The 27162-nt window shown below is 31.0% G+C and overlaps 1 protein-coding gene across 8 annotated transcripts in view; it reads right to left on the reverse strand.

The window, feature by feature from the left end:
* Positions 1-27162, reverse strand: part of Sec15 (exocyst complex component Sec15) — a 115071-nt gene that overhangs the window by 79983 nt on the left and 7926 nt on the right. For 6 of the 8 annotated variants that reach the window (XR_013015672.1, XR_013015671.1, XM_076460942.1 and 3 more), the window contains exons 2-4: positions 12457-12622; positions 9792-9976; positions 4853-5057 (exon numbers count right to left, since the gene is read on the reverse strand). Coding sequence is in view for 6 of the 8 variants with exons in the window: in XM_076460942.1 (XP_076317057.1) it covers positions 4853-5057; positions 9792-9976; positions 12457-12622 (556 nt within the window). In the remaining 2 variants the exon portion in view is untranslated. Of the gene's footprint in view, positions 1-4852; positions 5058-9791; positions 9977-12456; positions 12623-17707; positions 17957-20170; positions 20324-27162 lie in introns of those variants that run through there. The other 2 variants (XM_076460946.1, XM_076460947.1) reach the window with 2 other exon arrangements.

Consider the following 27162-nt stretch of genomic DNA (forward strand, 5'->3'; position numbering starts at 1 on the left):
AAATCAACCCCTTTTTCAATAGGGATAGAGGAATACAATGACTCAACATCTAAACTGAATGATATACAATCTATGTTGATAACATTAATATGAGAATGGAAGATTTTAAGAAAATACTGAGTGCTTTTTAAGTACGTAGGAATAAAATTCAAGCAGTTGTGAAGTAGTTCCATGAGCCACAAGAGTTCTTCTGTTGGTAAGTTGTAAGCTGACACAATGGCTCTCAAAGGGATATTTTCTTTGTTCTTGGGAAAAACCACAGAGCTCCAGTGGTCTGTTGTTGTTTGAAATAAGGTTAACCATTATACATTTATGAAAGATTGAGTTTTTCATGCTCTATTTAATTAAATCTTTACATTTTTTCTCAGTGTTATGAGTAGGATCTTACTGTAGTGTTTTGTAGTTGTTTCCAATTTGATTGAGTGTTTACTGGTCCTTTAAACTGAATCTTTACATGTTTTCTCAGTGTTATTAGTAGGGTCTCACTGTAATGTTTTGTGGTTGTTTCCACTGCTGAGATGGTCATCTACCTTATTTACATACATGTTTTTATCCACAACTACAAAATTCTTACCTTTATCAGAGATCCTTATAATTAGATTATTATTTACACTACTAAAAGCTGACTCTTTCTAAACATTTAAATCACCTCTTGGTCTGTATCCCACAATACTTTTTAGTAAGGAGTCTATTTTACATCTAAGGTTATTACATCTATGTTTTAATGTCCTCATATACTCTTAGTAGAAACAAACATGGTTGATGATATTAAACTGTTTTAAAATGTTGGGATTGTGCAAAACATGGATCTCTTCTTTTTATGTAGTTTGGATGTCATTGGAACCTTTACGATCTTCATATATCAATTCAGTAGATCTTGTAGACTTGTTTTTGGATGACTGATATTTCAAGATAATCTCTGCATTATTTGCTATAGCACCAGATGTATTATCACATTCAACTTCACAATAATGTTTCTTTTTAAATTGGATTCAATAAATTGTCCATTGTAATGATAACATGATATCTAGGTGTATTTTGTCATTAAGTACAAGAGCAATAGCAATGAACTGCAAAACTGCGCCTCTTCCTAAGAGTCTCAGTACCTTTAGGAAGCTGCTGTTTTGTTTGAACTGTTAACATGTCATTCTTAATATCACAATCATCATTGGGGATTGCATATAATTTCATGATAATGAAATTTTTAAATTTCTTGTCCAATTTATAAGTGCTTAATGCATGTTCTAACCTGGAAATGGCATGCTTAGTCTCATCAACACACTAAAATTTGTTCTGATCATGCTAAGTTGTTATCAATTAATTGCTGTTGATTACATGTTGATGATAGTTTATTCTATAAAAGCATTACTGATAAAATCTGATAAAAGTTCTTGCATATATTTCTCATGTTTAGAAAAAGATATATTTAGATAAGTAAAAAGAACTAGTGAGCTCACAACAGGAATTACACCTTGTTATTTGCAGCATCAAAGAAAACCTTTTTGTGTTGTCATCAGAATCAGTTTGGTACTATGCATAAGTTGCTAAGCGATTTACAACTTGTGTGGCAGGATTATTAGTTATAATTCAAAGGGCAATTAAAAACAATTTAAGTAGAACCATATTTATAGTGATAAGAGCTTTAAGCTATTTAGGATAAACAACTGTACTTTCCTGTTACAATTTGAATTAATTATAGAAAAAAAAAAAAAAGATTAATTCAAATTTGTTTTATTTTATATGTGTGGTGATTATGAAGTTGGTTTAAGTAACTGACCCTGTATAGGGTTAGTGAAGAGAAAATAACATGAAATATATATAAAGTTTTACAGAAAAAAAAGAGTCTGAAACTTATTTAGCAGGTTTTACAGATTATACAAATGAAAATTAACAATTTTCAATGAAGAAAATTTGTTTTCAATCTTTTCATGAATGTCACTTTGCACTCAAAGCAGTCAACTACATATATAGATGTTTAGTAAACATACTTTATTACGAGTTCTGATTTTTTGTCCACAAAAGACATTATTTACTTAAAGCTTCTGAACTTTCATAGAGATACACAAGACATTTTAGATCTTATAATATAGAAACTCTAGAGGCCAATTTTGGTTCACAAGCTCAGCAAAATTCATTGAACCTGCTGTGAGTTAATGTTATATAGACTTTACATAGTGTTGAAACACTTTATGTGAAAGTATCATTACTTACAAATGATGAAATTCTACTTACATATCGCACTGAAAAAATATCTTATGTACAAATTAGTAACAAATTACTTATATTAGGCTCTCAGTTTTCCCTGACAATGATAACATGTGAATCAAGTGCACTGTCAATTAAAAATACCTACCATATTTAATGCTGTAAATTACTAGGTATTAAGCTCTCAGATTTACTCTGATGGTAAACACATATCTAACATACAAGTTTGTACTGTATATTAATCATATTAAACCATTAGAGTTTTGTTCAGGTTAATATCACTTAACTAATGTACAGTGCTCAGAAAATACACCTTATACATAAAATGTAGAACTGTAGATTACTTGTGTTGGGCCAACAGATTTTTCATGGGGGTGATAATATCTGAAGTATGTACATTGCTTATTACAAATACAAGTTAACCCTTTCACGATGACTTTGGTATAATAAACAAGTTTGTTTTCACATCTGCAAACATTAATTATTTATACTATAAGTATTGATTCAATAAGTGTATCTTCACAAAATTTGGTGGACTTTGAGTACAGACTGCAAGTATTTTTGTACACAAGAAATCAGATTATTTAATGAAGCATTTTCACTAAAGATTTGTTTGTGAAAATATCAAGTCTGTTTCATTACTAGTTTGAGTATGGAGAGATTTTCATGTTATGATTAAAAACTATTCTTCATCCCAAAAATCTAAAATATAATTTTTGTAATCTCTTAAACTTCCTAATACATTTCAAACATTTGTTTTCAGTAAGACTTTATATTTTACCTGTTATTTTTCTCTACCTATGTGGGGTTTGTAAATTTGACTGATCTCATAACCACAACAACAAAAAAAAAAAAAAGGAAATAAATATAAATTATGCTTTTTCATTCTAGAATTACTACAAATTATAGCACAAAAATTAAAATGTTTAGTCTATATAGCTTAAGTCTCATAATGTTATATATTTATTATTTTTATTATATTGACCTTCTAGGTGTATCTGGCTAACACTACAGAACTTGCACTGATGTGGTGCAAGTACACTCATGTTACAGTATCCAAAAATATAAAGCTGGCATTTAGTTTTTACATTGACCTTGTCTAAGCTGTATTTTAATAGACTAGTATTTCTTAATATACAGTCACATTTCAATTATTATAGATTATATATTTATATAAATTATTACTGTTTAGAAATAAGTTATTAAATTTATTTTTCCTAAGTTATAGAAGTAAACAATTATCTCTTCTAGTTACATCCTTTAAACTCTGTTGCTGTTTGATGTAGTTGCTAAGCCTTTTTAAATTTTTGCATGTGGAGGATATGCAAATTTTTCTTGGTTTTATATGTATATAGTTGAATAATGAAAAAGTCATAAATTACTACATTGATAACACAAAATTCTACTAAAAATTTTAAGCGTAGTAACTAAGCTATATTTAGGCCTTAAAGAAAAATGAAATTTTGAGCAAACTCAAGACACAACCTACCTCCTTTAAATCTTGATTTGAAAGAATGTGGTAGCCTTTTCACATATCAAATCAGCTAAGAAAACCACTAGAGGGATATCTGTTGATTAGTTATTTACATGTTATATAATGAAGTAAGTTTTTATAAGAGACAATATCCAAAAATGGAAAGAAGTGAATGGTGCCACTGTGTTTGATTCAGTACATAAGCCATATCTTAGTAAAATTAAAAGATATGAGGTTTTTATTTTATATTCTAGCTTGTCCATATTGGCAATTTGAATTCCTAATTGTATGAAACTACAGACTTAGTATTTGACATCACAAACATCTAATTTTATACAGTACTGCATTCAACATACCATGTGACCAACAAAAATTGGTATTTAGGTGTGTTCTTTTAAGACTGACTTTTAAATTAAGAAATTAACAAATGCATAATACTAAAATTTGAATTATAATATACAACTTGATACCAAATTTATTGACATAAATTCATAAAATAGTACTTGAATAAAATTTTGAATGCAAATCAAAAATACAATAACATGGCCTTTGATCTGCAACTCATCAAGACAGGGCTAAAACCATATTACTCTTGTAATACCACCTGAATCATATACAGTGCTTGGAGAATACACCTATATACATGTTAGTAATGTAGATTATTCATGTAAAGGCACCATTATGCGAGTTGAACTTACATACACTAAATAAATAACTCCAATGAACAGCAATATCCTTTGATACATGTATATTAATTCTGTTTCATAAATTGTTTTCCTCATGCAAAGAAATCATCATAAAAGTGGACCACTGTATTTTTCATGTCTCCATAGAATTTCTCTAGAGATTCACCCAAGTTAAATGTCAAAACATTGAATTTTGCAAAATAAAGTAAAATCACTCAAATAAACATGAGCACCAAAGAATATTCACTCTCAAATGATGTATACTGGAAGTACGTGAAAGGTATTTGTCTGCAAGTAGTTATATTCCTTAAAACTTAACAGAAGTTCCTTTAAGCAGCTAAATATAACTTTAAGAATAGAAGTTTCTTTATGAAGCTACATGCACTGCAATGGAACAGCAGAAAATTAAGGAATTTTGAATTCTAGTACTTGTGAAGAGAATTTATGCTACTGATCAAAATTTACATGTCTTATGACATAAACTTACATGTCTCATTGCAACTTCACCAAGTTTGGAAGAAACTTTACGAATATTTTCTAAGAAATCCTTTAGTTCTGACATAGATGCCTCCTTAATCTGTTCCCTTAGCCTTGGAATGCTTGACTGCATTGTCTGAGAAAATCTATAGCGAGACACCCTTGGTAGATAAGTGTGTTCTAGCTGTTCTAGAGTTTTCAGTGCAGGATAGTACCTTATGATGAATGAATACAAAATACAAGAATTAAGCCTTAAAAAATTTAAATGATTCTAGTGTTCTATATTTTTATTGATAAAAAAATGTCAAAAATATGAATTTCATATTTAAAAAATAGTCTGTCTACCCTTCTAGGTACATCTACTGTAACATTTTTTAAAAAATAAATAGTCTACTTCAAAATTATATGATAATGTAGAAGCTTTTTAGTTCTTTCTTGGATTTTTTACAATTTATGGCAACTTTCATGTCAATTTTGTTTAGAAACATCTAATCTAAGCACTTAATGTTGATTCTAATTTTGTATTAACATTATTATTTGTATTTTAATATTAAAATAAAAGGACAGCTAATGGTTGATCCTATATGGGAAGAGTTTAAGAACATTTGTATTTTGCTCAAAAGATTTTTATGGTTTGACTGACATTTTCAATCCTTCAGCAGTGTTGCAATTTAACTGTTTTTAAAAGATATTTAATCAGCTGCTTCATATAATTTTACCACCCAATTTATAAAAAAAATGTATGTAATGTTTGTTATAAGTTACCCATAATAAATGTATATTAATTACTTCCTTGTATATGTGTACAATAAACTAATCAGTTTTAAAAACTTTCCTCAAGTTAAATGTTAAGCCATTCTTAGGAAAAAAGCATAAAAATTGGACTCATTGTCAAATTTAATAGGTTTCTACTATAATGAACATTTCTTTTACAAGTTCCAAAAATAAATTAGATGTAACTCAACATTCAAAAGATAACATAATGTGTGTAACTATTTTATTAAAACATATTCAGATGATTTAACAATAATAAAAGACTCACAAATACAACTACATTAATATGAAAGCTTAAATTTCTCAGGATAATTGTTAAAACAATTTTGTTAATGATGAGACAAAACACCATTACTTTAATCCAAAATAAATCCATTAAATAAAAAGGGAGTACTGTTCATTCAAAATTCCATCATTTTTATAGACATATATATAAGAATCTATCCCATGATTTCAGTTTATAAATTAATTCTAAACTTAACAGTGTTGTTATATAATGTACAAGTATATATAGGTTAAGTATCTTTCCGAAATTCACAAGTTTATTTATACAGAAAAGTTGTACAGGAAAATAAGAAACTTTAATTTTTCTATTGTTTTAATCAAAAATGATGTTTTGAAAACATAATTCTTTATATCTTTAATTGGTATCTAGAATTTTCTGTAATTGTTTTGCATCCCTAATTGTTTGATTAGTTTCAGTAGCTCAAATAATTTTTGATTTTGTAATGTTGTGTTTGTTTTGAGCCAATTTCTGTATAGCTTTTTCTTGTCAGAAATACATTCAGACCCAGTATTATTTTCAGAGTAACAGATAATGAGAATAAAATTTTGCTAATTTATTATAAGTATATAATTAATCATTATGGTCCTCTTTAACTGCCAAATGCAAAAAGCAAGTAAGAAATTTTATTAAGCAAATGAAATGTTCTGTGAAAGATTAAAAATTTTATACTGAAAAAAAACAACAAAAACCAACAGCCTTTTTAAGGGCATATTGGTTTATGTACCATAATTTTTTGCTGCATGGATTAGAGAACTAAATGCTTAACATACAAATGCATAAATTTTTAGTTTTTGAAAAATCAGTTAAGCTACGAGTAAATCTGCAACATTCTCACTGAAAAATCTACATATATAGACTACAAAAACTATGGGCTAGACTTACATGTACTGTTACTATTCTCTAGTGAAATGTCTTGCTTTCATATTCTAGCTTAACTTTGCTCAGATATCAATATTAATAGCAAATTTTACTACCTTAAAATAAAATAAAAAAGCCATGTAACAGAAAAAATATATATATTTGCAAGAAGATCAAATCTATTATCCCACAAATAGCAATTTCTAAACAAGTCTCATTTGTGTGATATAAGAATATTTCCTATCTACTTTTAGTTTTACAAATTACTTAACCTCTCTGTGAAATAAAATATTTTCCTTATCTCAAAATGGTTTTCTAACTCATTATCATCTCTCTCACAAACATACAGTTTGCTGGTTCTACTAAAGAAGTTTACATGCTAATAGCCTTGTGAAAACTCCCATGTAATTTTATGTGAATTTCTGCCACTGTATGATGATTCTATTGTGCAGTAAAAGCTCTCCAGCAACAGGAATGTAACACACTTCCAACTATAATAACTCCCCTTATGCTTGCACTCTTGTGAATCCTCAAGTAAGAAACATGCATTGAAAGTGAGAAGTATGAGTAGGAAGTGCAAATAGGTATGTATCAAAAATACATTTAAGTGAAAAAAATGTTAATTCTCAGATAACTCACCACATCATACCGTTTAGCTAAAATCTCACATTGAAATGGTAGAATTATCTAGATGAGCTTTCTTCAGAAAGTGCTTGAAGGAAGCCCATGGTGTGTGACAACCAATATCAGTGGCTTGATATGGACATGTCTGTGGAAGACTACATCTCTTCTCATTCAGGGTATATTCTTCACCCACACAGGAAAGGGAAGAGACAAAGAAGTAAGAGTTCTCTCGTATGGACAGGTGGAGGAATTGATACATTACTGTCCAAATAGTTGCACACAAATCACCAGACAACCAAAATGTGTATTGCAGTTGGAACTAGTTCAAACTGTACCTTCTGTGCTAACCTCAAATCTATCATAAGACTTGATGTGTCAAAATCAGCTATGGGAAGAGAGAACTTGCAATAAATATCCCTGCTCATCTAAATTCTACTGTCAGATTCCAGACCAACTCCAGCTGCAGAAGGAGAGTACTTTATTATTATATATAGTATCGAGTGTCAGTCTGTATACGTTCAACACCAGCTGTTTGAGATCAGATCATGAGAGATATATTACAGATGCATATGGAGTTCTCATATTAACTCTACTGTCAGACTCTATGGCACATCCACCAGCTGTTAGATATGTAGTAAGGACCAGCACCAAGTGTGGTAATAGTGGCTCTACTGAACAAACTGGAGGAAAAGAAGATGCAAGATGTATACATTTATTGATTTGTATAGTGAGTCATCACCTCTACTCAAATTAAAAGATTTTTATGGAGTAGACTGCCTGAAAGAGGAGAAAACTGTATTATACAACAATAGTCCATATGTACTAACTGTAAAACTCAACTCTACTGAACAAGATCTGACTGCAGGAGGAGGGCACACCTAGGATGAGTGATGCATTCAAGCTATATATGAGATAAGCTGCATTTCCCAAATTTTGTCACTACTTACACACCTTCTCATTGCATTAGCAATGGTTGTTCTAGCTCCAATGGTAATGCTCCAATAAGTGAGGGTTCTTCATGATCCAGCAATTAGAAGTTAGTAAGTGGAAAGGCTCTCCTCTCCTGTACTCCATTTCTTCATTTTCCACATTAACAGTAAACAGGTCCCTAATTGACATTTTACTGGTGTCAACTGGAGGAAAGTATTCATTTGACTTTGATAACAGTCCCAATAGATGTTTTTCAATTGCTACAGAAGTTGCATATGAGATGTCAATTTCAGAATATTCATCTTGGAATTCAATTAAAAGTACAAAAAAGAAAGACCTAAAATTCCCCTTTATAACTCATTGTGCCCACAAACAAAGTTTTTTAATTGTTTCTTTTAACCTTTTCTTGAACTTTAAGAATATTTATATTGGTGCATTGTAAATTTAAATTGAACTCATTTAAGACACAAAATATGTGACATAAGTAAGTCACCTTTGTTAACCAATCAAATTCATGAAACCTACCCTAAATTCAAATATAACATTTCTTGCCAATGGTAAATGTTGTTACAAAAACAATAACACCTCATCTTTCATTTCAGCAAGTTCTTTCAAACCATTCCTCTTTGATAACCATTGAGTTTCACAGTGCATTAAAAGTTGCTAATACTTATTTCTTAATTCTTTGCATAAAGCAGCAAAATCCTGGAAATCAATAGATGAGATTTTATATAATTTATAAACTTAACACATTTGAAAAGAGCTGAACTCAAAAGTGAGGGCATATGTTTCGTGGTTACAGCCTCTCTAATGAATACTATAATGCACCCATACACAGTCTGGCACTATTGCTTGGACCTTCTTGAAAATCCTGGTGTGGTGACCTTCCATTACCAGAGCTCCTTCACTACTCAGTCCAGCACAATTTCTTAAGAGAATGACATTTTGAATGGTAAAATCACTGATAAGCTTAAAGATTTCATTAGCTGTTGTTCTTATTGAAAGTAGTTTACAAAACAAAATCTTCTTGAATAAAGCCTTTGAACTTGTATCTTACAAAGCACATCAAACTGAATTGTCTTGTATGTCTACGTTTTCATCCACTTGTAATGAAAAAAACAATGACAAAAAGCATGACAGTCTTCTCACCATTTTGCACTATATCCTAAATTCTGTGTTTCACTGTATTCTTGGATGTAAACAGCAAATTCAACAGATTTTGTTGCTTTGTTCCATAAACATGGAGTGTAATAACTGTTAGTTTTTGATATTTGTGAGTTTGCTATTTTAGTTTTAAAGGTAATTAGATTTTTTCCACGTGCATCAGTTTAGATATTTCTTTTTTATGCATTTCTGAAATATTTAATGTCTAAAGTATTGTAGATGATTATGTGCCTTTAAAATATGACTGATAAATTTATTTTTATTGAAAAATCATTCATCAAAGGTTCCAGAGTAAAATAAAACAACAACATACCTTTTCTCTTTCATATGCTGACTAAGTTTTCCATACATTTCTAAGACAGGAAGACACAAACTGAGGCTTTCAACAGCTGAAGCAATATGTGTCTGCACTTTTCTGTATTTAATAAGTTCTTCTCCTTTTTGTATTACTCTTCGAACAGTAAACTGAAGTTCTTGATCAATTACATTCACTTCATTCTACCAAGACAATAAACCAAATGGACATTTCAGCCTTTCATTAACAAAATGCCATGAATCATATTGGTTCACTAAATTTCAATGAGTGAAAAGTTTGAATTGACTATAGTTAGTTTGATGGAGCAGTTTTTACTCTAGAAGATAAATGACTTTACCATTCACAATATTTTGTGATTAAAAGCCTTAATGACTATATAATCTTTTTAAAGAATATGACGTATCCTATTTTGTGTAATTCAGTATACAATACCATAAAATGAAGGAAAAAAAATCATTGAAAAGTTATGTTTGTAGTTATCCTTACATTTATTCTGCATATCCTTTTGTGATAAAGTTAAAATTCGTACTGAAAATTTCATACTAGATTTTAAAATAACAGCATTATATCTATTCATTTGTAATTAAATCATTGCAATATACCTAGGATTGTTATGTAAGGAGACTTTACTGATAAATGATACCATAGACCAGTGATCCATAGTCGAATTTCAATCGAATAAGAGCACAATATATCTCTAGCATAGAACATCGATCCACTCCCCAAGTGGTGGAAGAGAGAAAACACAGAATGTTCAGTGCTCTTGTATATTCTTCAGATGACTCAAAGAAAGGTCACATTTGGGGATGGTAATAATCCATGGTGGGATAAGATGACTAGTGGACTCAGCAGTTTTATGTAAAGAGACTCAATTCATTCAACTGTGCCTGGATGCAAAGGCCAAAAGGAGCAATGGTAGATCATCTGTTCTGACAAAACATGGCCCACTGAGGAAGGAAAACACAACTCTAGGTGGGATGCTTTGGAAAGGATCAAAGTTTTGAAGCAAACAGTAAAGACAGTTGCAAATTGCAGAGGTGCAAGGAAAGTTCATGAGACTGTGTATAAGCTCTGAACTGGGGAAGTGTAGAAAGATCCAGTGCAGAGCTGAAGTCTTTGATGATGAATAGGGTCCAGCATCTTTAAGGCTAAGGTCATGGCAGAGCCATAGACCAGTGATCCATAGTCGAATTTCAATCGAATAAGAGCACAATATATCTCTAGCATAGAACATCAATCCACTCCCCAAGTGGTGGAAGAGAGAACACAGAGAATGTTCAGTGCTCTTGTATATTTGATGTGTAGTGTAATGGTCAGCTTACAGTTAAAGATTAGCCCCATAGACTTTGTCTCAGGGTGCACAACTTCACTAATATGGAGTTCAGGCAACAAAAGTGCCTACAAACAGTTTTAGAGAGAGAGAGAAGTTAAAACTGGTTGCTGTTGTCCACTTCAATAAACGACTGAGGGCAGTCAATAGCTGCCGCTCAATATACCTCATGTTCAATAATTGACACGAGATGTTAAAGTCATCAACATAGAGCTTGTTTGCAACAGTAAGAGGGAGTTGTTCAGTGATGGCATTAATTTTTATACTGAAAAGTGTAACACTCAAAACACAGCCCTGATGGACTCCAAGTTTCTGCAGAAAAGAATGGAAAAGTGTCGAATTAGTAATGCCTGTCCATTAAAAAATTAATAAAAAGGGGCAAATGGACACTTTTTTTTTTTTTAAAGTACATAACCCAGAGACAACACAAGTACCTCAGCTTACAGATTTATAAATAAGAATATACATTTAATGTGGTATTCAAGAATTCCCTACACACCTGGGAGAAAATGCTGAAATAAGGCTTTAAGAAAAGAACACAAACTTCACTCATTTAAAGATGCAGAAGAAATGAGTGAAACAGGAACAAACTTCAGAACTCACCATAGAAAAAAGAATTCATTATGTGAACAGCACCACTGTCAACAAAGAAATAAATATTATGGTGAAAGGAAGAGTTTATGCTTGTTCAGTAAATCAGGTGGAAGGTAAAAGAATGCACAAGGAAAAGTGATGTATGTTTTACAATGCATAAAGAACATTCAAATTGTTTGAGTCGCATATCAATTGTAGTAACTTATTTTGCTGGAAAGAACTAAAAACATAATAAAAGTAAGTATTTTATTATGATTTCTAAGCATTTTGAAAAATGTTTGTTATGTAAAAATTTCATAAAGTTAAAACCCAAATGAATACATTTATAGCATTATACATTGGAAAAAGAAAAATTGACTTTGTTTACAAAGGCAATAAGAATGTGAAATGAGTATTTTATACAGCTTATGTGAAATGAGCTGTATAAAATACTCAAGTTTAAAATTTATGATTTAATTATCTTTAAACATTTATAAAAACAAATATTAAAAAATAAGTGTTTTTCTGTATTACTTACTATCTGAATCAAAATATAACTGCATGAAAACAAACAGGTGAATGAAGATATAAAAAAGGGTTGTATATTACTTTAATACACTTATCAGATATGTAGATCTGCAAATTACAAAATACAACATTTGGAGAGGGATAAAACAACAAAGGGAACAAATGAAAAGTATTTACTGTAAGACTGAAAAAAATAACAAATCAAAACCAATAAGTTGAAGTTAAGCTCACCTTCAGCTTTTGAGCTTGTGTCCGTACCAAGAGCAACTCTCGAATTGATTCAATAAAACCTTGGTAATGAAAGTTGCACATGCGTTCAATATCACGATCATGGTTTTTAATTCTGGCATCCAATTTTTCCATAAACTTTTGGTGTTCATCTCCATCATAAATAGCTCTGTAATGTTTATACAGAAATAAATGTTTTTAAACTACAAATGGAAATAAAGAGAGTAATTCTAAATGCTATGTTTTTTATAATTATGCACGATTAGCAAACTTTTGCTTGTTAAGTTAAAAAAAAAAAAAAAGAGTCCAGTGATGTAAAATATATGAACTTTTCTAAAATCCAGAATAGTTCTTAAACTTGTTTTAAACTTATATACTTAAACTTGTTTATATACTTATAGGGAGGATGATGTCTTTGTTGTTGTTAAGCACAATCTACCAGGTTTTTAGCACTATAAGCCTTTAGACTTGTTGGTGAATCATGGATAAAGGGAATGAGTATGTGAGTCAACTAAAAAAAATGTGGTTGCACTTAAGGATCAACCCTCACATATCTACAACAACCTCAAGTTCATTTAAATAAAAACAAGCAAGTAACTTATGCACATGTTCAGTTGTAAGTAAACTCAACACTACTGACAACATGAACTTTGTTTGTTTATTCTTTAATGTTGCACAAAGCTACATGAGGGCTATCTGTGCTAGCCATTCCTTAATTTAGCAATGTATGACTAAAGGTAAGGCAGCTAGTCATCATCACCCACTGCCAACTCTTAGGGCTACTCTTTTACCAACAAATAGTGGGATTGACTGTCACATTATTAGACCCTCAAAGCTGAAATGGCAAGCATGTTTGGTGCGGCAGGGATTTGAACCTATGACCCTCAGGTTACAAGTTGAGCACCCCTACATGCCAACATGTAATTAAAGTCTATTAACATTTACATAAAAATGTTTACAGATAATAATCTTACTCCGCATCAAATAAAATGTCAAATACACTTATTTTTACAACAAGCATGTTTTTCATGATAGTTACACATCCATAAAAAGTTAATATTCATAATATTTCACTAAATGGGAAGAAAGCAAATAATTATAGTGTACAATGTTAACCCAAAACTGCAAAATAAAACCTTTCACTTTATAAAAGAATATTAGTGCTATAATGATTTACTTGACTTGCAGATATAATGTGATCTTGTATCAAACTACAAAGTAATCATAAATCACTTTACAAATATAACTTTTTTTCTTGACTGACAAAGTGTAACAAGCAAGTTTCTCAAATGTATTTTACGTACTTTATTAATTACTTATGTTAAAGAATTGAATGACTCTTTGAAACATCAGTACTTTATGTTTACTGATAATATGTAAAATCGTATCAAGGAAGAGAGTAGAAGGGTGAGACTTTTTCTACACAGATAAAGTTGTGTCTAGAGTAAACACTCATGAAAGTAATAGCTAATAATCTTTTTGATCATCCAAATCACACTAAAACTGGAGACGAAAAATCCATAACATGTTAAACAATGGATATCATATTTTACACAGACATTGTGTCCCTAACAGCAACTACAGACAGCTCATACTTGAAGCATTGTCACAATCACAGGATGGAACAGAATCTACTATCACTTGAGAATTCAGAACATTGGAAAACCATTGCTTTTTATGTAATTAAAAGTTAAAAATAAAAGGGCATGTTTGTTATGTGAATTTAAAACACATTAAACCACAAAACCTGAAATGAAATTTAAATCGGCAGGAAATAATTGCATATCTCAAATATTTAATTAACTATTTTTAAAGAATGAAGTTATTTTGAATGCAAGTGCTCAGAGGAAGAAACTGAAAGGATATTGTAAAGCCTTCCTGTAGATGAAGAGCTATTGTTACATAATGTAACGGCTCGTTTCTACATATACATTTTTCCAATGTAAATTGGTTGACCTGAAGAGTTTATGAAAACTTTTAATATGTACTTTTCTTGCTAACACAATTACAGAAAAGAAAAAATTTCAAAATCTTATATCTTTGTTTGAAACCTGCAAAAATTAACTTTGTACTAAATACCAAAAAAACTGGTCAAAATATAGCTAAGCAATTGACCAAAACCTCTAAAATTATGAGTTAATTTAACCTTCTGACCATTACAATAACCAAAAATTGGAAAATCCAAATTTTTGTATCTATATGTATGGGACCTCTAAAAGAGTATCTTTGTGTAATATCCCATGTATATTAAACTGATTCATGACAGAGAAATTGTAAAAAAAACAATAAACTAAAATCACATTTTTATGGTATTGTGACCCCCAATCCCTTAACTTACTAAAAATGTTTTGTTTGTCAATTTGCAGGACCAAAAAAAAAAGTATCTTTGTACTAAAATCCTGTGCATACTGGCCAAATTATGACTGAATAATTGACCAGAAACCTCAAAATTGCTTTTTCTTCAGCTCTGATCTCCCTAAAAGGACCCAACATGGGAAAATCCACCTTTTTTGCATGTCAATGTTGGATGCACGAAAAAAATTACATCTGTGCCAACTTTTTGACTGCTGTAAATAAGACTGCACAGGAGCCCAAAATATACAATTTTGGGTTGTTTTATTTTTGTGTGAATAAAATCTTTAAAAAGATTTGGAAATGCTAGGCTAAGGTATAACCATGTCTAGTTTTAAGTCAGTCTGCTAAGAAATGAAGGAATGGCAGTTAATTAAAAAGTCTTTGGAGAAAGAAAGAAAGAAGCAACAGTACAAAAACTTTCACATCTCTCCAAGGAATCACACATATAACATGTCCGTTTCTATCCCTTAACCTCAGAAAGGGTTCTTTATACTTTGTAAACTTCTTCTAAATTACCTACTACAATCATAATTTATTCTTACATGCAAAATACAAAAACCAGCAACTAAATAGTAAATATGTTCTATAACAGTCTCTATATCATTGACTGGCAAGCAAATTTTATTCTTAGTGTTCCACTGCTCCCTACTACAAACAATTTTATAAATACAGTAAATGAGAGAACCCCTTCCATACCATACCATGTAAACCATTGATCATCTCTTCCTCAATTTCAAGTAGCCAAAGGTTTAAATATAATAGAATGATACCTCAAAGCTAACTGAACCTGTATTTATACATTTAACGCTTTCACTACAATGCATCCTCTCCTAATACAATCACTCTTTTTTCACTTTTGCTTCCTTGAATTATAATGTGCTTTTCTACCCCCTAGTAACAATCCTTCCCAAAGCTCTCTTAGGTTATCTTCTAGCACACAACCACCTCATGCAAATAGTATTGTGTTTTTCTAAATACCATAATCAAGTTTAGTGTCAATTCATTTTTGGTAAAACATAATTGAATTATGAATAATAACACAAAAATAATTATAAAAAGCATTTATCAAACATTTCATTTTCCTTCTTCACTAAAGTAGAGGTATAAAAATATAAAATTTAGTGAATGGTAACACAAACACTGTCATATGAATACAAAAAAGTAAAATAATCTTTATTAAAACATAATAAATGTAATTAAACTGATATTCACGTAAACTTTCAAAGATTTGCTGGTGTTTAAATTCAAAAGTTGTTTAAGAAAAGCAAGATGACAAATGCTAAGTCAGATCTTATAAAACTTGCCAGTTAAAGTATGTAATGGGCAAGAATAATAGGTTTATATTGTAAATCTTTACAAGTACTTTACTAAGATCTTTAGCTTTTTTTGTATGGTGTACTTCACAAGTATTTTCAAGAAGTATCAAGCAAAATATCTACTCAAATCAAGAATGAAAACAGCAAAAACATTTTTTTTGGAAGATCATGGGTCAGCCCATAAAGGTCAGGGGTCTACATTCTCTCTCTGATGCATATCCAGGTTGTCTTGAGGCACTAAATATTCACATATTTATTACTAGTATGATCAGTATCCACTAGCTTTTGCCACTTCAATTCATTTTAAAAATGATCAAAACTGTATTTCAGTTTTTAATCACAATGATGAGACCAATTATGTATAAACTTATCATTAAATATTGAAAAAATACTTGCACAATCAAATTCTACCACAGCTGGATAATCAGTTGAATATATTTTCTAATTGTCTAATCACTTGGCTCAGTAATAAATTATTCTCATTCTATAAGATTTGGATAGTTGAGAAAAATCAAATTCAGTAATAACCTGAAACTAATTTTAAATAATCTCTAACACTGAATTAATCTAAAATAATAATGAAATATTATAATGGAAATATTTTAATTAATATAGTAGTTAGAATAATTGGAAATGCTAACCTTGATTAATTAATTATTTCATGTTACACTATTAAATTGTTGGTTTTTTCAATCCTGATTTCATGTTAAAATTCCACATTTTCATGATTTCATTCACATGTGCTGTGTATAACACAATTTCAGAATCTATCACATGTAATGTTTTCATTTGAAATTAAAAGTTTGCAATTATTCAAAACAATTTTGAGAATTCTGTAACATACTTGCCCCCCAACTTTCACTGAATCTGATTTCACACAAAAATAATGTCTGATGAAGGAAAGATATTTATTCTATACAATTCTAAACAAACAGGCAAAAAAGAGAACACTTTTTGATGGCAAAAAGGTTGATGGCAAAAGATTTAAACAACTACCTCTATCCTGTTCCTTCTTTACTGTCTGACTTTTTATAAAGACTTTGTACAATTTTGAAGTTTTGTTAAAGGGATCCTCAAATATAAATTTTATATTAATGTAAATATCAGGACAAACAAAACAATATTGGATCATATCAAGCCTAGTAGTACTAGAATTCTGTTTCCCTCATTACAACCCCATCCAATCTTTCTCATCCAATAATTTTATCACTGAATTTGAACAAGTTAAGTATGTGGCAAATATGGCAATTGAAATAGTTGAAATCTGCCAAATGGTAACAAATTCTCAACCATGTCAAAAAGAAGTAATTATAATTACATTAGAAACTCTAAAAAGTAGAGCAACATATTCATTTCTATTTTTCACTTTGAAAAAACTTCTTAAATGCTGTTTTAAATGCTACATTTAAGAAACATTGTTATAGAAAAATTACTAAATCAAAAAGCTGCTTTCTTAAAACACAAGGACTGTCCAATACATATCACTGTTTGTTTTTTTGTTTTTTTATTTGTCTTCAATTCTCAAACTCCTTAACTTTAACAAAATTACATTAAACTGAGCTTATAAAAACAGGTACACTCACAAAATTTCTTCACAAACTGGATCAATGTCAGGCATCAAGGGTTCATTAATTTCAGATCTCACCGAATTAAACATAATGCTAACTGATAAAAACAGATGTATATGGATTGGTAGAAGTTACACTCCTTCAAGGCTACAATACTATTTTTGTAATAAACTGAAACTATTAATAATTACACAGCTTAATGCAAAAGCGTGTGCCACCAGTGTATTGTACAAGATATCACTTGGTACAGCTTTGCAGTGGACAACATATGGAACCCAAGATGCTTAATCAACAGGAAACACCTGACCTCTACACCAGGAAATATATATATAACATACATTTTAATGAACGCTGTATATAAGTATCCCATACAGGTCCAGAGTACATTACATTATAATTAAACACTGCTAGTCACTTGCATGTTCCAGCATAAAAAGAAAGCTGTATCATGAAACCATTTTTTCCAATGTTACATTTAAGTACACATAAAATTACTGATGTTTGAGAAGTAAAAAACCTACATAGCATAATTAAAACATGTTTCAGGTTAGTAAAGTCCTGGAAATTATATTTTATTAAAACATGTCTTTTGGTTCCTACAATGAATGTTTACAACCAAACCTATAAAATCTAGTTTTCTAATACTTCCTCCATTTTCCTGAAAAGTATCATTAAACAAACACATGTAAAATAATAATATTTTTTATGAAGTAAAGAAATCTACACAACTTATATTTTGGATAACAGATCATACTAAAAAGATATCCAATTTGTATAATGAATTAAAATATTCTTTATAATGAGTTTACCATACAATTTGATTCTACATAACAAAACAATTTTGAGCAAGTAATTAAACCACAGTTTAACTTGGTATAATGGATTTATTTTGTATTACAATTTAACACAAGGTCAAGTATACATAAGAGGTCAATTCTGTAAACTGAGGTGCAACAATCTAATACTGAATTCATTTTACATAATACATTAAAAGATGTGTGCAAGCAATGAATATATAATACAAAATGACAGTGCACATACATTTCTTCCCATGCATTATGAAGAATATATTGTACCAAAATCAGGTCCTGTTATGTAGCTTCTACCTAATAAACAGATTGGGCTCTATGTTAACTTATTATGCAGAATATGAATCATGCATAATCAGCATTTTAACTCACTGTGCTGAATCAGCCTGTAAAAAATTGGTCTAATAGGCAAAACTGATATATTTTACAATCAACTAATTGTGTAAAGTTTTAGTTTGAAAGAGTTATGCAAATAACATCACTTATTCAAGGTATGCCAAATATGCAAAACAGCACATCCTACACTGAGCAGCTTAAGGATAAATCTTTTCAGTTGATTACATTGTTTTGATAAAATATCATCAGCACTCTAACATGTTGATTCCAATTAAATGAACAGAGCTTAAACAAACAAAAACAAAAAACAGGGGCAGCATTTTTTGTAGTTATTTTCAAAATCACGGTTTCCATACATGCATATGAAGTTACTAATCATAACTTTCAATAACTGTTAGCTAATAAACAAACTAAATGTGATGCATATTTTTGTTTATACTTAATATAACAATGTTTGTAAGTTAGAAAATTACCTTACTATACATATGTTAGTCATAACTTATAAATATGCCAGGTCCTTTGTGTTGTAAAGTATAAAATCTGTAGAATAGTCTGTAATTAACCACAAGCACCTAAGGCAACTGAAGAGGTACATGCCACCCCTCAATGAATACTTTTAGCAAAATATTTTCTCATCTTGCTTCACTTGCCAGTTCTTCCTTACCCTTTACTAGTTGCAATATCACAATAAAAAGGTAAGAAGTCTGAAATAATAAGATATCAACAGGAAAACATATAAAAGTATAACTAATACTTTCTGCAATGTACTATTTAATCATCAACTTCAAGCAACAAAATGGAAGGTACAATTTAGCTAACGTTGGTAATTTTAATAAACAATACACTGTTAAAAATAATGTAATAATTTGCAGTTTAATTAGATTTTTATCAAATGTAGTAGCTTTATAAATTATAGTACTTAAACTTGAAAGCATCATTATACTGCAGTGTAGCTTTGTAAGTTATAGCAGATACGTATGTACACTGAATTAAAAAACAAAACAAAAAAACAGTCAAACGATACCAGTAGTTTGTTAAGTGTCAAATGGCTTACCATGTTACATTACGAAACTTCTATGTTATTAACCGTAATCAATTTTTCCTTTCGGTATAAGTGTATTACTCATTATCCCAAACGTGCAATAACCTTAAGGCTATTCAATTTCGTAATAACAATGTTATTAGCACTGACAAATAGCGATAACTGAGAATACTAAACAAACTTCAAAAAATGCTCTATTTATGTTTTACCTATTTTCCTATCGTTTCGGAGAAATTAAACTAGCATGAAATGATACTTAAAATAACAACGGAATAATTATTGAATAATTACCTAAGCACAAGGCCTACGCTGCTCGTGTCCGACGTTTCTAATTCATACAATAAATGTTCATGCTCTGGATATGCGCTTATTACTTTATCACATTCCGCCATCTTGTCATTCTTTGTTTGTTTTTTTAACCTATGATGTCGGAGTTTACCACGTTTGAGTCACCTAGTATCTACATTTTATTTAGTTCCTTAATGTATAAAGCAGTAGTTCACTATACATGCATATATTGTAATTTTATAACAGTATTACTTACTAATTAACTGTGATAAATCTAGTAATGCATTTCTAAGTTATATTACTTGAACGTTTTTCGAAACCATTTAAAACTATTTTTTTTCATTTCAGTGTTGCTTTGGAAGCTGATTAGTTTCTAATTATTCAGGCATATATTTGTTGTATAAGTTAGCATATCGACAAATATATCAATATCTTTAATTTTCTGTTGTGGCTATTTATCAACTTTAAATATCTCCCCTTCCTGAATGATTCATAAAATGAACGTTTAGATCCGACAACATTTGTTTCGTTATGATGTGCCAGTCATAATTAACGAAGGACCCGGTGTGGCTCACTATTTAAAGTGTTTGACTTTAGGGACCGTAAGTACAATTTATGAGCGACAGTTACACCCCACTATTCGATCATAGTAACTCACGGGTTGGAGGTGAGTTGTGTTGACATTTAACTTTCTTCACTCTGGCCTGTCGCAACAAAATTAATTAAAGCAAGCACATATAACCAGCTAATATTTTTTGCGAATTTCAAGAAACAAACACTAATTTATAATCAAATCGACCCAATACAGTAAGACATACGCTATTCACGCACGCATCACTTAACTCTCGTGTTACATAACTTTTCAGTGTTTAAGGTAAGAAGTCTAGAAAAAAGAAAACAGATAACTTGTTATCCCGTGTTATTAATATCGAAATAATATATTGTGAAAATATCTTGAAAAATTATATCAACTTATTTATAATTGTTTTTAATCACTATTTGATAATTACGGATTTAATTTAAAGTTTTTGCTTTGATATTGGATAAATACGATCGGCTTTAGGCCCGGCATGGCCAAGTGTGTTAAGGCGTTCGACTCATAATCCGAGGGTCGCGAGTTCGAATCCCGGTCGCACCAAACACATTCTTCCTTTCAGCCGTGGGTGCGTTATAATGTTCGGTCAATCCCACTATTCGTTGGTAAAAGAGTAGCCCAAGAGTTGGTGGTGGGTGATGATGCCTAGCTGCCTTCCTTCATACAATGCTGTATAATATACAATACTATACAATGCTGTATAGTTTGCTTTCTCAAGATAGAACTAAGTGCAACATATTTTAAGGACCCAACATGGCCAGGTGGTTAAGTCTTTCGACTCGTAATCTGAGGGTCGCGGGTACGAATCTCCGTCGCGCCAAACATGCTCTCCCTTTCAGCCCTGGGGGCGTTATAATGTGACGGTCAATTCCACTATTTGTTGGTAAAAGAGTAGCCCAAGAGTTGGCGGTGGGTGGTTACGATTAGCTGCCTTCCAACTGCCAAATTAAGGACTGTTAGCGCAGAATGTCATCGTGTAGCTTTGCTCGAAATTCCAAAAAAACAAACAAACTTAAGAGGATTTATTTGTATCTACTTTGCATGTGTAAAATAGATAGTTATGTATAAACGACAGTATGCTTTGTACAGGATTATCACCTAATGGCTCAATAGTAAGTTCATCGAATTTCAATACATGTCGTGGGAACATTACAGATAGTCCATTGTGTAGCTTTGTGCTCATTTACAAACAAACAAAATTATATAAGATTTCTACAGTAATTGTGCAAAGAAATTTTTAGGTGGTTTAAATTATATTTTACAAGCATGTGCCCATTGAAATATTTCAATGGTAATTTTCCTAAAAAAATAATGATATGCAATATGTTTGTCTAGTCAGCCATTTATATTCATTTCTCGTCATTCCAAATTTGTATTTGACGTCAGGCCAGCAAAAAGGAAAAAAAAAGTCTGTAAAGTTATCTTTACAGGGACTGAATTTAGCTTTATTACAAAATAACTCGAAAGAACCCATCCAACTATAAAAAAAAATTTGCAATGGTATCTTTAATACCACATGGAAATAAGATACTAATACCAACAAATTTTATGCCTCCAACATTTTACACATTTCTCACGATTCATAAAATCAATGATAGTTAATGTGTGTGTGTGTGTCTTTTTCTTGTAGCAAAGCCACATTGGGCTATCTGCTGATTCCACCGAGGGGAACCGTCTGTAAGTATCTAATTTAGCAACATGATCATACAAGGAAGTTAAATCTATCTCTACAAACTTGGGCTTTTAAAAGAAAAGAATAAATATACAACAAAATATATTTAATAAGAATGAAAATATTTACTTGTTTCATTTGATAAAGTTTATTCATGGAAGTTCCAATTCGAAATTCTACTGATTGATTTAAAAATATATTAAGAATTAGAAATTATAAAGACTATTAGTTAATTTGATAAAAGGTTTAGTATAAAATGTGTTATTAACCTGAAAAATGAACTAATATGACTAAGAAAATGGACAAAAGATAGAGACTACAATTTACCTCTACATTTCCCTGTAATCAAGCCACAGTATTAACAACTGTATCATACAAATCTTAAAACTGTCAATTTTCTATTTTTGTGTATAAAGCAGTAGAAGTATGTTCTAACTAAGAATCAAATAATAAAATATCATTTTTGAAACATATAGCAGTAACAGTAATATGATAAAAATATCTGTAAAACTATAAGAAATGGAGGTTTTATTTTTTTCAATTATACTTGGTTTATCTAGTTAAAAAGCATTTTAAATGCACAACAAATAATTTTCGCATACATGTAAATCTAGAAGTTAAATCAATCAGTTATTGAGTAAAACTAAAGTGAACAACATAATGGAAGCAAACAAGTACTGACAAAAATAATTTCTGAATGTGGAAACATATACATAAGACAGCCAAAGTAACTTGTTGATTGTATTTGCTAGTCGTTCCTAATTTTGGAGTGACAGACTATAGGAAAACCAGCTAGTCAAAATCACTCAGCGCCAACTCTTGGGCTGTTCTTTTACCAACGAATAGTGAGTTTGACTGTTATATTATAACACTTCGATACCTGAAAGAGTGAGCAAGAGCGGAGGAAAGACTCAAACTACCAGGACATGCCAGGTCCAATACTAAGTGAATTAGCATAAGTATAACGTTAAAACTAAGAACAAATATCTACCATTTGCTGAAACTGTTTGTATAACAAAACGTGTGATCCAGTGCAAAACGTATATTATGAGCTAAGCTGGATAAATGATAATACGAAAAATATTCTGAATCCTTGGAGGTAATGAAATCTAATAAAAGTAATGAGAATGTATTGAACAAGCCAAAAGAGATTAATAGAGCAAAATGTGAGTAGATGTCGTGATATTCAGTAATAGCAACAATCCAAGCAATGCTAGAGCATTTCCCTTGTGTCTAGTAAAACCACTCTTGAGTATAATAGCTGGAATATAAATCGATTCGATGGATTTTGGTGATTCGTTACCAGCGTAAAACATTTATTATAGCGTGTAAGATTAGATTTGGTAAACTTTGTAAATGCTACATTTTTCATTCAAGTTATTGTATTGTGATCATGTTTCATCTACTAAAACACACTTTCATGACGAAAATTGGTAATAGCCAGCGCTTTCGAACTGTTTACAAAAATACCATTTCTAAGATAAACGACACTTTGACAATAATGCGCATGTGAATAACGTAAGCGAGCCAATCGTCCAAAATCTGTTCTTCTCATATCCTTCTCGTAACTTATGCGTTTTAGGTGATATCAGGGGCGTAGATCCTGGGGGGGATTGGGGATAAATCCCCCTTCATTTTAGGTGGGGATATGGTGCATACAATCAACCCCCCTACAGTTTGGTCTGTTGAATTGTTTATTGCATCACAGGCCTACAGACTGTGTTTGTTCTTGTGATTCTCGTGTTCTTACCAATCGAATTACATAATCAGGTCTAGATGTAGGCTTTTTCAGTAGCCGAAATGTACATCTTTGTATATGCGTGCTTCTAAGCTTTTCGATCTAAGCGATAGTTCGTAAGTATCAGTCAGTAGACCTAAGTATGCATGCGAGGCTTGCAAGCACTATCACAGGATCTACCTACGTCTTGTACGCAGTGTAAAATTAAGTAAAATTTTCATCACTACAGATTGAACAGAGCATGAAATTCGAAAACATTACTCCCAAGCGTAAATTCCTGTGATCTAGATCTGGCAGGCCATTTGTAGCTTGTAGCTGCATCAATCTTATGTGTATATTGTACGGTTTTCCTACGGCATTTGTTCTTATGCATGTCTAGCCGGTTTTATTGTCGAACGCCATACTTTCCTTAGCTTGAAACACAAGCAATTAACACAGCATTACATCTACCACTATACTGGTACAGATACGAGTATGTAGATGACACGGTTGCGGGATTCACATCTGCAGAACACACACTTAATTTTTTCAATCACATTAACGCTATACATCCCAACATTAACTTCACATGTGAATACGAAGAAAGCAATCAAATATCATTTTTTAACCTCAAAATTACAAGAACTGATACACAATTTAAAACAGAAATCCACCGAAAAATCACCCATACTGGACTATACATTCCTTGGGACTCAGCACATGAAACAAAACAAAAACTCAACATACTAAGAAACCAAATAAACACAGCCATAAAACTATGCTCACCACATAAAATTAACGACGAATTAGACAAAATAAAACAATACTTCATCGACATCAATAAGTTTCCTCCACAAACCGTAAAAAACATTATATGCACACACCTAGACAAAAAGCAAAATCAACTAACAAAAATAAATATATCCCATGAATTAAAAGATCATGAAACCATATACTGCTGCTAACCATATATTCCCGACATCAGCAGAAAAATAACCAACATTTGGCAAAAACTAGTAACAAAAAATTACATTCCAGTTAATACTATATTTATTCAAAAACCAGGCAGAAAACTGAGGTCCATAATATGTAAAAATTACACTGACAAACACCACACCAACATTATTTATAAAATACAATGTGATAACCGCCACGACTTCTATATTGGAGAACAAGTAGAAAAATGGAAACCAGATTCAAAAAACATAAAAAGTCACATTCACACGTTTTCGAACATTGCAAGTCAAATAAACACAACATAACCATAGAAAACACTCAAATACTAAATAAAGAAACAAACGCAAAATTAAAGAAGCCTTACTTATACAACAACTCAAGCTCAAAATAAACCAATACAAAGGAACACCTTTATACCTATATTAAAAATAATATAATAAATAATAATAATAAAATAAATAATATAAAATTATATATACAAACATCTAAGCACGTCCTCTACATTCCGACACTCAGTTGCACAATCCCTTTCAAACATGTGGTCAGCTTCCGGTCAATTACCTCTTTCTTTCTTTGTGAACCTGACGATAACTGAAGAAGGTCGTTGTTCGCTCCTCTACGTAAAATATTTTTTCAACCTAAACGAGCCCTTTTTACATATATATTTCTCTACAAGTGGGTTTTCTCGACATTACTGAATAAACCGTGCATTCCAAGCAAAATCAGCGACAGTATCTGGCATGATTGAAGCATCTGCAATGACAATTGAGCAATTGCGGGCATTGCAAACAGAGGAAAATTACAACAAGATATTTGATGAAGCTGAGAAAAAGGTAACTTCCCTAGATCTGGTGCCTATTGAACTACCACGCATTCGCAGACCCCTAGAAAGATCACAGGTGATGGCTCAGCACACCATTCTGCAACAGCTAGAGATTACTACAGAAGCCAATATTTTGAATTTGTGGACACAGTTATAAAACATCTGACCACTAGATTAAATGCAGACAACAATAACTTGAGATAATATCTTGAACTTGAAAACATGATCGCTTCTGGCAAGAGTAACAACTCGGTTATAAACTTCTATCCAGAAATCTCTGCACAAAAGTTCGAGTTTCAGTTGCCCATGTTCAAAGGAACAACAAAAACAGTATCTCTGAAAGGTGCGAAGGATGCTTACTGTAAAATGCATGAAATAAGCTAGCAGATGTTTAGTGAAGTGTTTCTTCTCATGAAAATTTTGCCTGTATGTCCAGTATCCAGCTGCGAATGTGAACGCAGCTTTTCTGTATTATGGTTAACTAAGTCTCAGTGTCGCCTCAACCATGTGGCAGTTTGTCACACTCACAAAGATGAGGTCGACAAGATAAATATAGAAGAGCTTATGAAAGAATTCATAAACATATCATCACAAAGGAGGTCTGCGTTTGGGAACATGTAGACTAGAGGACTAAATGAATCTTACTTCATTTAAAATATGAATAATTATGTGCTACATTGTACTGATGTGTAATTTTCAAGAGTTCGCAAAGACATTTTAATTATTTTTATCAAACAACATGAACAGTTTTTCAGTAGATATAAACTTATCAAGGGTAATTACTAATTTTATTAATATTTGAAAACGTAATTCATGCAATGAAAGTTATTAGTAATCTTTTATACTGTGCAGTGTGCAGGAATAAATTCATGTGGCAGTTAATTTGCGACACATTTGTCTTTATTCTGTTAACATTTTGAAAACTGTTCACAACACCTCACTTATACAAACCTACATGGAAACCTTGAAGTATCATGGCAACAATGAGAAAAGTTTACAACTTTCAGGTTCACGTAATCAGAGATTACCAATTTGCAAAGTGAACAGTCCACATAAGTGGTTGCAAAAATCATCCCCCCTCAGGTGTAAAAAATCTACGCCCCTGGGTGATATCACTGTTAATTTTTGTTACAGTAACAATTAAAAATTGTTTATTTCATTTAATGAAGGTGATCTTGTTTGTGTGTTTGTTTCGATTCAAAAATACTATTACTTATAGAAGCTTTGATTT

The sequence above is a fragment of the Tachypleus tridentatus genome, chromosome 10, assembly GCF_004210375.1.
Source record: "Tachypleus tridentatus isolate NWPU-2018 chromosome 10, ASM421037v1, whole genome shotgun sequence".
NCBI lineage: Eukaryota > Metazoa > Arthropoda > Merostomata > Xiphosura > Limulidae > Tachypleus > Tachypleus tridentatus.